The sequence below is a fragment of the Heterodontus francisci genome, chromosome 26 (assembly GCF_036365525.1).
Source record: "Heterodontus francisci isolate sHetFra1 chromosome 26, sHetFra1.hap1, whole genome shotgun sequence".
Lineage (NCBI taxonomy): Eukaryota > Metazoa > Chordata > Chondrichthyes > Heterodontiformes > Heterodontidae > Heterodontus > Heterodontus francisci.
The window spans coordinates 66,704,917-66,718,297 of record NC_090396.1 but is presented as its reverse complement, the minus strand read 5'-3'; the positions used below and the strand labels follow the sequence as shown (position 1 = coordinate 66,718,297).

The 13,381-nt window shown below is 40.5% G+C and overlaps 1 protein-coding gene across 8 annotated transcripts in view; it reads left to right on the top strand.

Annotated features, from left to right (window-relative positions):
• polg2 (polymerase (DNA directed), gamma 2, accessory subunit) overlaps positions 1–13,381 on the top strand; it is an 88,834-nt gene that overhangs the window by 6,340 nt on the left and 69,113 nt on the right. For all 8 annotated transcript variants that reach the window (XM_068058468.1, XM_068058466.1, XM_068058460.1 and 5 more), the window contains exons 3-4: positions 6,846–6,975; positions 7,702–7,807. In XM_068058468.1, the coding sequence (XP_067914569.1) occupies positions 6,846–6,975; positions 7,702–7,807 (236 nt within the window). The remainder of the gene's footprint in view (positions 1–6,845; positions 6,976–7,701; positions 7,808–13,381) is intronic.

Genomic DNA, 13,381 nt, shown 5'->3' with positions numbered 1-13,381 from the left:
TGAGTGTTGTTGGAATAGCACTCATCCAGGCAAGTGGAGAATATTCCATCACACTCCTGACTTGTGCCTTGTAGATGGTGGATATCAGCTTTGGGGAGTCAGGAGGTGAGTTACTCGTCGCAGAATTCCCAGCCTCTGACCTGCCATTCTTGCCACAGTATTTATAAGAACATAAATAGGAGCAGGAGTCGGCCATATGGCCCCTCAGTCGTGCTTTGCCATTCAATGAGATCGTGGCTCATCTGATCTTGATCTCAACTCCACTTGTTTGCCTGTTTTCCATAACCCTTGACTTTATAGTTGAAGAATCTGTCTGTATCTCAGCCTGGAATACATTTAATAACTCTGGCTTCACATCTGTCTGGTGTAGAGAATTCTAAAGATTCAAGACCCTCAGAGAAATGCCTCCTTATCACTGTCTTAAATGGGAGACCCCTTATTCTGAATCTATGACCCTTCGTTCCAGATTCACCCGAGAGAGGAAACATCCTCTCGGCATCTACCATGTCAAGATCCCCTCTTATTCTTCAAATTCTAATGAGGAAAGGTTGAGCCTCTACTCAAGACAATCCCTTTTTCCCAGGAATCAACCCAGTGAACCTTATCTGAACTACCTCCAATGCAACTATAGCCCTCCTTAAATAAGACCAAAACTGCACGCAGTACTCTTGGTGTGGTCTCACCAAAGCTCTGTACAGTTGTAGAAAGACTTCCCTACTTGTATATTCCAGTCCCCTTGCAATAAAGGCCAGTGTTACATTTGCCTTCCTAATTACTTGCTGTACCTGCATGCTTTTTGTGTTTCATGTGCAAGAACACCCAGGTCCTTTTGTACTGCAGCATTCTGTAGTCTCTCCATTTGAAATAATTTGCTTTTTTTAAATTCTTCCTGCCAAAGTGGATAACCTCACATTTTCCCATACTGTACTTCATCTGCCAAATTTTTGTCTACTCACTTAACCTATCTATATCCCTTTGCTGACTTTGAGTCCTCTTCACAACTTGCTTTCCTACCTATCTTTGTACTGTCAGCAAATATGGCTACAATACACAGTTCCTTCATCTATGTCATTCATATAGATTGCAAATATTTGAGGCCCCAGCACTGATCCATGTGAGACCCAACATCATGGGCTCTTATCTTGTGTTGTAATCTTTTATGTGGCACCTTATCGAATGCCTTTTGGAAATCCAAATACACTACATAGACTGGTTCCCCTTTATCCACCCTGCTCATGACATCCTCAAAGTACTTTAATTAATTAAATGCTATTTCCTTTCATAAAACCATGTTGACTCTGTTTGCTTTGTTTTATGAAATTATAAATGTCCTGCTACTACTTCCTTAATCATGGATTCCAATGTTTTCTCAATGGCAAATGTTAGGTTAACTGGCCTATAGTTTCCTGCTTACTCCCTTCTTGACTAGGAGCATTACATTTGCAGTTTTCCAATCCTTTTGAGAATCTAGAATTCTTGTAATTCTAACCAATGCATCCACTATCTCTGCAGCCACATTTTTTAAGACCCTAGGCTGCAGGTCATCAGGTCCGGGGGACATGTCAGCCTTTGGATCCATTAGTTTTACTAGCACTTTCTCTCTAGTGATTTGTTTTAAGTCTCTCCCTCCCTTTATCCCAATAATAGAAAATCAGGGGGGAAATGTCTTCTGCCGTGACAACAGATACAAAATACTTGTTCAAAGTTGCTGCCATTTCCTTGTTTCCCACTATTAATCCCCAGTTTCATCCTCATGTTTACTTTAGCTACTTATATATTTGTAGGGCGGCACAGTGGCGCAGTGGTTAGCACTGCAGCCTCACAGCTCCAGGGACCTGGGTTCGATTCTGGGTACTGCCTGTGTGGAGTTTGCAAGTTCTCCCTGTGTCTGCGTGGGTTTTCTCCGGGTGCTCCGGTTTCCTCCCACAAGCCAAAAGACTTGCAGGTTGATAGGTAAATTGGCCATTATAAATTGTCACTAGTATAGGTAGGTGGTAGGGAAATATAGGGACAGGTGGGGATGTTTGGGAGGAAGATGGGATTAGTGCAGGATTAGTATAAATGGGTGGTTGATGGTCGGCACAGACTCGGTGGGCCGAAGGGCCTGTTTCAGTGCTGTATCTCTAATCTAATCTAGAAGCTCTTACTGTCTGTCTTTTTTTATTTCTTGCTAGCTTACTCTCTATTTTCTCCTTTTTTATTTGGTCATCCTTTGCTGGTTTCTAAATTTTCCCAATCTTCTGGTCTACCACTAATCTTTGCAACATTGTATGCCTTTTCTTTCAATTTGATACCATCCTTGACCTCCTTATTTAGCTACGGATGGCTCATCTGTCCCATAGAGTCTTTATTTCTCAGTGGAATATATTTTTGTTGAGAATTATGAAATATCTTTTTGTCAAAATCATGAGGGGTCCGGGCAGAATAGATGGGGAGAAACTGTTCCCATTGGCAAAAAGGTTGAGAACCAGAGAACATCAATTTTAAGGTGAATGGCCATAGAACCAACAGCGACATGAGGAATATCTTTTACGCAGTGAGCGGTTAGGAACTGGGATGTGCTGTCTTAGAGTGTAATGGAGGAAGATTCAATCGTGGCTTTCAAAAGGAAATTGGATAATTATCTGAAGAGAAAATTTACAGGGCTGTGAGGCAAAGGCAGGAGAGCGGGACTGGTTGAGTTGCCTACAGAAAGCAGGCGCAGACCAGATGGGCCAAATGGCGGCCTCCTGTGCTGGAACCATTTTAGAGAGCAAGGGAAAGAAGTCGCTTTCTAAAACTGTCCCGAATATACTCTATGAACTAGTCTTCAAGGCTATCCTTGACCATTTGATTTGTACAAGCTATATGAAGATTACAGTCCTCCGAGATTATTGCAGTACCTTTCTTGCAAACCCTATTATTTCTTGGTTTATACTCTGTCCTACACTGTGCTACTGTTAGGGGCATATAGACCACTTTACCAGTGACTTCTGTTCCTTGCTGTTATCTCCACCCAAACTGATTCTACATCTTGATCTTGCAAACCAAGATGATTTCTCACTACGGTGCAGATCTCATCCTTTATTAATAAACCTTCTGCACCTCCTTTTCTGCCAACCTTCTGAAATGTCAAGTACCCCTGAATATTCAGTCCCCAACCTTGGTCACCTTCTAACCATGTCTCTCTACTGGTTATAGGATGTTCATGGTGGGGGATTCAGCATTGGTAATGCTGTTGAATGTCAAAGGGAGAAGGTTAAATTCTCTTTTGTTGGAGATCGTCATTGCCTGGTGCTTGTGTGGCATGAATGTTACTTGCCACTTATCAGCCTAAGCCTGAATGTTGTCTAGGTCTTGCTGCATGCGGGTAGAGACTGCTTCAGTATCTGAGGAGTTGCAAATAGTACTAAACATTGCAATCATCAGCAAATATTCCTTCTGATGTTATGATGGAAGGAAGGTCATTGATGAAGCAGCTGAAGATGGTTGGGCTGAGGACACTACCCTGAGGAAGTCCTGGGTCTGAGATGATTAGCTTCCAACAAACACAAACCTCTTCCTTTGTGCTAGGTTTGGCTGCAACCAGTGGAGAGTTCGCCACCCCAAGGATTCCCATTGACTTCAATTTTGCTAGGGCTGCCTGATGCTACACTCTGTTAAATGCTGCCTCGATGTCAAGGGCAGTTACAGTCACTTTCCCTCTGGAATTCAGCTCTTTGTCCATGTTTGGCTCTAATGAGGGCTGGAGCCAAGTGGCTCTGGTGGAGCCGGTGTTACTCACTTGGGGCTTATGTATCTGGCTTATTATGTTTTAATTATTTCATGAAAGGCCTGGTTGCTGCTAAGCTGCTCAATGCCCTTTCTTTTCTCAGTATCAAATTGCTACAAGAAGATAGTAAGCAAGATAAAAATAGCCCAGTACTGATGAAAAGTCACCAACCTGAAACGTTAACTCTGCTTCTCTCTCCACAGATGTTGCCAGACCTGCTGAGTATTTCCAGCACTTTCTGTTTTTATTAAAAATAGCCTTCCTTGGGGACACTTCTAATAATTCCCTGGTCAGACACCATGGCCCAATTATCCAATGACCTTGACAGACCTGTGTTTTTCACTTGCCATTATCAATTAGCTACTGACTATAAGACATTTTTTGCCCCACCCCCGCTTTACTTGCTTATAACCTTTCATATTTCGAATATTTGACAGTGACCCTTCTTCAGAACTGACCTGAAACGTTAATTCTGCTTCTCTCTCCACAGATGCTGCCAGACCTGCTGAGTATTTCCAGCATTTCTTGTTTTTATTTCAGATTTCCAGCATCTGCAGTATTTTGCTTTTATATAAGACATTTTTTGTTTGTCTCATTGCTGAGAGTGTTGTTTCATTTTCTCAGAATTGTAGGTTTAGTAGTCTTTTAGTTCCCAGAATTCAACTGTGGGGTTTAAAACAGGACATGACTTTTTAGGCCATTTTCACTACAAACTTCTTGTATCTGCTGTTTGCTTAGTGAGAACTCAAGCTTGTGCTTTTTGCTTATCAACTAATGTTATCGGAGTTGGAGTGAAGATGAGATGTACCTGGAAATGTACCCAAGGAAGGTTATCTATCTGGTTTTATGTCTTGTTGTAGTAATTTGAGGTAATGATGGGAAGAAAGTGACATGGGAAGAAAGATTGTCATTACGTCAGCTCCCTGTGGCAGATTTGACTATAATAGCTAAGGGATGCATATCTCGCCTACTCTGGCTAATGCTTTTCATCCATGAGACCTAGATGGGCACATCTGTCACTGAGTTTGGATTCTTTTCACTCCATTCCAATAACAATGGATGTCAATTCCCAAAAAAATAAGATTCAGTAGCCTGATTTGACAAATGTGTTTGTGCATGCAAGGCAACTAGCTATCCCTTATAAAATTTAATTTGTAAATAACTCTCCCCAGGTTAAAGATCAAGAAGTCCACTTGTTGTGGTTTTTAAAATGATTTTCATTATGAAGATGTCTGAAAGTTTGACTGCAGAAATCTGTTTCAGCATATTGAATGCCCAAACCTGTGCAGCAGAAAAAAAATTAGTCAACCTTCTTCCTTCTGGTTCTTCAAAGTGCTCTGAGTAAGCATGAGGCAGTTGGGTATATGGAACAGACTTGTAGTAAAGATGATCAGTCTATATAATACAAAAGGTACCATTTTGGTTTCTTTCTCAGTCTCCAACTGCCTGATATAGCCTTGCAAATTGACACTTCGTGGCAGGCCACCAGTGTATAAAGATTATAACACATGTAGGCATACCGTCAGACTGCTAACTCTAGATATTTCAGAGCAACATTATTCTACACTAATCATTCATGGTCAATGTTCGTTTGTAGCCTGCACTCCCTTGCATTCCAGTTGATAAGCAATCATCTGAGAGTGGAATAGTATCCCTTGATTCGTACTCTCTTGTTTCATATCCAACCTGCTCGTCCACTGGCTAGTTGTGGCTACTATAGTTTAATTTGATTATTAACCTTCAACTCTCCAAAATGTCCAGCAAGAAATAAGATTTTGACTAATGCGTACAGGCTGAATTTGAATCTATGTTCCAGAGGTGAAAAGCTGGCGTTAATGTTCTGTGCCATAAAAGGGTTTCCAATTATTAAATTTCATCCCAACTATGTGCACTGAACTATAAAGTAATAGGATGTGAGAATTTCCATGCACTTTCATCAATGGCAAGCTCCAGATATTGTTTACAATGGCAAGGAAATTGCAGTAAAGGGTGGAAAATAATAAAACCATAAAGATACCAGTACAGCACCAGCTGATGGCAGTACTGAGCTATTTATCTTGATCTTCAGTTGTGGTTTAAACAAATAGCTCGATTTCCAGCTCAATTTCTAACACAAATATAGGAATGTACTTTCACAGTTTAAACTCAAGTTGAAAAGAGTAGAATAGAAAAATTGGGTAAATCAGGAAATCAAGATTATGTGTTGGTGATCGGGTTTTAAAAGTCTGAAAGTTGTAGGAGGGGGGGGAAAGACTGACATTTATGAGAAGGGAAAGAATGACTGTAAGAGATGTGATGAGTCTTGATTTCAACACTGTTTGTATGAGGGGAAGAGAGAGAACTTCTGAGGGCAACATAATTAATTTGCCTCTCGCTGAGGTAAAGTTGCCTTCTGAGCTTTACAGACCAAGAAAGTCCCAAACTAAGTCACTAGTGTGTGCTGAGTTGGTTTATCTCAGTCAAGGTAATGATAGATGTACCACAATTGGTCATAGTATTCTGGCTTAGGACTGGTAAACTTGAGCAGGGCTCCCTCTACCAGTTGCTTTCCATTGGCTGTACTAGAAGTGCCCATGGGTGAACTACATAAAATTACATAGGATATATTGCATAGTATTTACAGCACAGAAAGCGGCCATTCACCCCAAGGCCCATGCCGTTGCTTATGCTCCACACAGGTTTCTAACCACCCATCTTCATCTAATCCTATTGGCATATCCTTCTGTTCTTTTCTTCCCCATGTGCTTATCTAGTTTACCCTTGAATATATCTAAATGCTATTCACTTCAACTACTCCATGTGGTAGTGACGAATGGGTGAAAACTTGGATACAAGGCATATAAATGGGAAAGGTGATTTTAGGATGCATGTTTGTCCTGTGGGGGTGGTTAGCAGTTGATATTGAAGACTGATGGGTGTGTATTGGGATATCTGTGCACAAAATGTAATGTAATTTCTTTCTTGTCTTGAAGACAGGTATTCAAAGTTAAAGCTAGCCATGATTAGTAAGAGGTTTTATCTCTAGAATCTTATCATAGATTTAAAAAAATTTTGAAGTCTGAAATGCACATCTGTTTCTTATGATCTTCTACAGGAGCTGTTCAAGAATATACTAGGTCTTTGAGCCTTGTGAACAGGAAGTTACCTTTTGGTTTGGCTGAGATCGGGGTGTGTTATCAGCCCATTCTTGCTGATAAACACCCAACTGCATGCACTGCGGTAAGGTGAGAGACTCTATTTGACATACATTAAATTCATGTTCAATTGCAAAATGTCATTATTTAATCTCAAACATAAACCAAAATCTTAGTTTTTAACAAAGTCTCACTATGGTGAATCTGTATTCGACCCTGTATTGCTGCAACGTGCTTACGATAGTTTAGATCTCAAATCTGCACACACAGCTTTGGTTTTGAGGTTTACTATGGGTTCACCATTATATCCCAACTTTTATATTCTGTACTTCTTGCCCTAAACCTAGTACTTTAGTTTATTTATACCCACTTGAGTTTTTGCCTTTAATATATTATGAACACCAAATTGCTCTCCTCTACTACACCCAGCTTTCCCAATTCAATAATTGTGCTTTTTTAACCAAAATGTGTACCACCTTGCAGTTACAAACATTGAATTCTGTCACTGTCATATCAATATCCTCTTGCAACTTCCTTCAGTCCTCAGAATTGTGCACTGTGGCTTCTGTTTTAGTATCCTCTGTGAAGGTTAATAACCCAATTCAATTGACTACCCTGCCATCAGAATTCAGTCTTTTAAAGAAAAATATCCGGCTGCCTCTTTTTTTTTTACATGCAAAATTTGGGAAGGGGAAAGGGAGAAAGACAAGGTGTGAAGAAAAAGCTAGTTGAATGAAAGGGCTGTAATGTAATGTAAAGTACAAATTAATTACTCTAGTTGCTGTATGATAGTTCTAATCTCCCATTACTTTAAAGAACAGGAGAGGTGGATATGGCATCGCTAGTATGGTTTAGCTCTCCTCGAACTTCAGGACAATGGCTAGACTACTGGGTACGCCAGCGTTTACTGTGGTGGAGGCAGGTAAGAACTACTCATTTACTTGAACGCAATTCATTTCAGATTGCTATTCACTAAATCACACTAATTTTAACTGGTGCAAAACTGTTTCATACAATATTTTGAGGAACTGCACAGCTTCAGAATGATGGGCTAGATATGTAAATTAATATTTTAAACTCCATACAGGTATCAGTCTGGAAGAAAAGGCGTACAATTCCACGAAGATTGGGAAAATTTTAGAAACTGGCAAAGGATGACTTTTTTTAAAAAAAAAAAGTATAGGGAGAAATTAGAATGAGAGTAAATCAGCAAGAAAGATAAAGAGCTTCTACAAATATATAAAAAGAAGACTAAAGTAAACGTTGGCCCCTTAGAGGACAAGACTGGGGAATTACTAACGGGGAAACAAAGAATTGGCAGAGACTTTGAACAAATATTTCATATCTGTCTTCACGGAGAAGATACTCAAGCATCCCAATAATAGAAATTCGGGGGCAAAAGGAAGGGTGGAACTTCAAAAAATCACTATCGCTGGAGAAATAGAACTGAGAAAACTAATGGGACTAAAGGCTGACAAATTTCCTGGACCTGATGGCTTGCATTCTAGGGTCTTAAAAGAAGTGGATGCAGAGAAAGTGGCTATATTGGTTATAATCTTCCAAAATTCACTTTTAAGCAGCTATTTCATAACACTCAGCAAACATTTATTCCGCTCAGAAGGAAGGACTTGATGAGAACGATGAACCACTCGTGGATAACAAAGGAAGTTAAGGAGAGTATCAAATCAAAAACAAAGGCGTACAAAGCAGCGAAAGCTAGTGATAGGCCAGAGGATTGGGAATCTTTTAGAAACCAGCAGTGGGTGACTAAAAAACTAATGAAGAGGGAGAAAATTGATTGAGAGTAAATTGGCAAGAAATATAAAAACAAACAGAGCTTCTACGGGTATACAAAAAGGAAGAGAGTAGCTAAAGTAAGTGTGGGACCCTTAGAGGATGAGACTGGGGAATTAATAACAGGGAAATGGCAGATAATTTAAACCAATATTTTGCATAGGTCTTCACAGTGAAGGACACCATAAACATCCCAACAATAATAGATGAGCAAGCTGTAAATGGGAGGGAGGAACTTGTAACAGTCTCTATCACAAGGGAAAAGGCGCTTGACAAACTGATGGGACTAAAGGCAGACAAGTCGCCAGGACCTGATGGCCTGAATCCAAGGGTTTTAAAAGAAGTAGCTGCAGAGATAGTGGAGGCATTGGTCATAATATACCAAAACTCACTGGATTCCGGTAGAGTACCAGCGGATTGGAAAACCGCTAATGTGACACCCCTATATGAGAAAGGAGGGAGACAGAAAGCAGGAAATTATAGACCATTTAGTTTAACATCAGTCATTGGGAAAATGCTAGAGTTCATTATGAAGGGAGAAATAGCAGGACATTTAGAAAAACATAATGAAATCAAACAGTCAACATGGTTTTATGAAAGGGAAATCATGTTTGACACATTTGTTAGAGTTCTTTGAGGATATAACAAGCAGAGTGGATAAAGGGGAACTGGTAGATGTAGTGTATTAGATTTTCAGGAGGTGTTCAATAAGGTGCCACGTAAAAGGTTATTGCACAAAGTAAGAGCTCAGGGTATTGGGGTAACGTGTTGGCATGGATTGAGGATTGGCTAACACACAGAAGGCAGAGAGTCGGGATTAATGGGTCTTTTTCAGGTTGGAAAGCCGTAACTGGTGGAGTACCACAAGGATCGGTCCGAGAAACTCAACTATTTACTATCTATATTAATGACTTGGAGGAAGGGTCAGAGTGTAGTGTATCCAGATTTGCTGACAATATAAAATAGGTGGGAAGGCATGTTATGATGAGGACACAAAGAATCTGCAAAGGGATATAGATAGGTTAAGTGAGTGGGCAAAAACTTGGCAGTTGGAGTTCAATGTGGGAAAGTGTGAGGTCATCCACGTTGATAGGAAGAATAAAAAGGCAGATTATTATTTAGATGGAGAAAGACTACAAAATACTACAGTACAGAGGGATCCGGGTGTTCTTGTACATGAAGCATTAAAAGTTAACATGCAGGTGCAGCAAGTAATTAGGAAGGCAAATGGAATTTTGGCCTTTATTTCTAGGGGGTTAGAGTTTAAAAATAGGGAAGTCTTGTTACAACTGTACAGGGTGTTGGTGAGGCCACACCTGGAGTACTGCGTACAGCTTTGGTCCCTGTATTTAAGGAAGGATATACTAGCATTGGAGGCAGTTCAGAAAAGGTTCACTAGGCTGATTCCTGGGATGAAGGAGTTATCTTATCAAGAACGGCTAAACAGGTTAGACCTTTATTCATTGGAGTTTAGAAGAATGAGAGGTGATCTTATTGAAACATATAAGATTTTAGGGCTTGACAGGGTAGATGTTGAGAATGTTTCCACTGGTGGGAGGATCTTGAATTGGAGACGTAGTTACAGAATAAGGGGTCACACTTTTAAAACTGAGATGCGAAGGAATTTATTCTCTGAGGGTGGTGAATCTCTGGAATTCTCTACCTCAGAGTTGTGGAGGTTAGGTCACTAAATGTATTTAAAGAGGAGGTAAATAGATTTTTGAAATCTCGGGAAGTCGAGGGTTATGTGGAGCAGGCCCGAAAGAGGAGTTGAGGCCTGGGACAGATCAGCCATGATCATCTTGAATGGCGGGGCAGGCTTGAGGGGCTGAATGGCCTACTCCTATTTCTTGTGTTCTTATATTCCCTAGAGTCTTGAAAGGTCCCAGCGAATGGAAAATTGCAAACGTAACACCCCTATTCGAGAGGAGGGAGACAAAAGCAGGAAACTATAGGCCAGTTAGCCAAACATCTGTCAATGAGAAAGTGCTGGAATCCATCATTAAGGAAGTAGTAGGTAACTTAGAAAATCATCATACAGTCAAGCAGAGTCCACATGGTTTTATGAAAGGGAAATCGTGTTTGACAAATTTATTAGAGTTCTTTGAGGATGCAACAAGCAGGGTGGGTAAAGGGGAGCCAGTAGGTGTAGTGTATTTGAATTTCCCAAAGACATTCGATAAGGTGCTGTGTAAAAAGTTACTACATAAGGTAAGAGCTCATTGTGTTGAGGGTAGTATATAAGTATGGGTAGAGGATTGACTAACAGGAACCAGTATCAGGATAAATCGATCATTTTCAGGTTGGCAAACTGTAACCATTGGGGTGCCACAGGGATCGGTGCTGGGGCCACGACTATTAACAATCTGATATGACTTGGGTGAAGGGATAGTGTATTGTAACCAAATTTGCTGACAAGGCAAAGATAAGGGAACACAAGTTGTGAGGAGGACACAGTTCTGATGAAAGGTCACAGACCTGAAATGTTAACTCTGTTTCTCTTAACACAGATGCTGCCAGACCTACTGAGTATTTCCAGCACTTTGTTTTTATTTCAGATTTCCAGCATCCGCAGTATTTTGCTTTTATATTATGTGAGGAGGATGCAGTCTGCAAAGGGATGTAAATAGGTTAACTGAGTGGACAAAATTTGGCAGATGGAGTATAATGTGGGACAATGTTATCTACTTTGGTTGGAAGAATAGAAAAGTAAAATATTTAAATGGAGAGACTACAGAATACTGCGGTACAGTGGGAACTGGGAGTCCTTGTACACTGATCACAAAGTTAGCATGCAAGTACAGCAACTGATTAGGAAGGCAAATGGAATGTTGGCCTTAATTGCAAGGGGGATGGAGTTTAAAAGTAGGGAAGTCTTGCTACAACTGTACAGGGCATTGGTGAGACCACACCTAGAGTACGGTGCACAGTTTTGGCCTCCTTACTTAAAGAGGGCTATACTTGCATTGGAGGCAGTTCAGAGAAGGTTCTCTAGGTTGATTCCTGGGATGAAGGGGAAATCTTATGAGGAACGGTTGAGCTGGTTGGACCTATACTCCTTGGAGTTTAGAAGAACGAGAGTTGATCTTATTGAAACATATGAGATTGTGAGAAAGGTGCCTAGGGGTCTCTTTCATCCTTCACCTGGTTTTACTGTAACAGGATTTAGTTTTTAAACAGTGTTTTGAGCTTCCCCTTTGGTGAATCCTTGTTCACCGCTTTCCAATTATAAGGCAAAGAAATGAGCACAAATGGGTTTTCTTAGGTTTAAAGAAGAAAAGTGAAATTTATTAAAACTTAAACTCTAATTTGGTTAATGCTTACGGATACATGCCACGCCCCACGACAGCATGCATACGCTATACGCACATGCAAATAGAGACCGAACAGAACAGAAGAAAAATAATGGAGAGGTTTGAGGAATCACTGAAGAGGGGTTTTTGTTACTGTGCTTCGAGCTCGCTGTAGTCCTTGCTTTTAGGTAGATCTTGCTTTTCATTGGGGCCCAGTATTATTCTTAAACCTTGTGTTCACTGTAGGAGACTTTCCTCTCTTGGGGTTCGTATGTCTTCAGTGGTTTTCAGTTCCGTGAGAAAGAGATGGAAGCAGACAGGAGAGAGATGTTCTCAATCCAGGGGTCAGGAGCTTTGAGTTCAAATTCTCTGTGGCAAGTTCAAATTCAAAAAACTCAGGTTACCCAGCAGGTTAGTCATGTGACTAAGGGGTGTGACCACGTCTCTTTGTGTATTCGGCCATCTTAGCAGTCAGCCTGGAATGCAAGCTCCTCCACCCTCAACGTCTGGTAATCAAAAGTCCATTGTGGGTTGAATGTGTCAGGGCATGGCCCTGGGAAGGAAGTGATGTAAATTGCATTGTTCCAATGAGTAAGCTGAGCTTGAAAGCATCTTTCTGTCCTTTTATTATGTCCATAAATAGAGAAATTGAATACCTGGGATTGATAGTACATTAATTGTGATTCAGATAACTAGCTGAATAAATGTTTTGTGCCAATCACATCTGAAGATGGCTAAAATTTCATATTCAATAAAAAGCAACTAATGGCAAACACATTTATTCTATTTCAAAATTTCCATTTATTAAAAAGAGCCAGTTATATCTGACAAAAATAAATTTTTGGATATTGTATGCTGATTTCTTAGCAAGGAGAAAAGAAACCAATCAATTGCTCAATTCTTTTCAAAAACATTTAAAAATGCCCATAACATCGCTCTATTCTGTTCAAATTGCATCTGTGCTGCTTGTGCAGTGGAGCAAGGACGTTAATTAAAATGATTTCCTAACAACATTTTTCAGCTAAGTTTTGTGGACAATAAAAGCGGAAGAAATTGGAGCGATTTTCCAGGTGTAAATAACCAATTTAGCAGCGTAGCAACCTGCGCTTGAACTACGTCTGTCACCGTACTGGCTTGGGTCATATTTATGCATCCCAGACAGCTGCCTGAAACAGGCATTGGGTTCCTCACATCTGTCAATGCGGGCCTAATGCCCATTTAAATATCCTGCTCTGAAATTGGTCAAAAACTGTAGGGAGCTTGCAATATGCAAACTCTGACCAGTTTTTCAGGCCTCGCCAATGGTCTTTAAAGATCCACTGGAGGTTGCTGAAGAGAAGGTAAGTAAACTTTTTCTCGCTTGGGATACTGCTGTCGGCACATGCTCAACCCTAGCAGGGCATACCTGA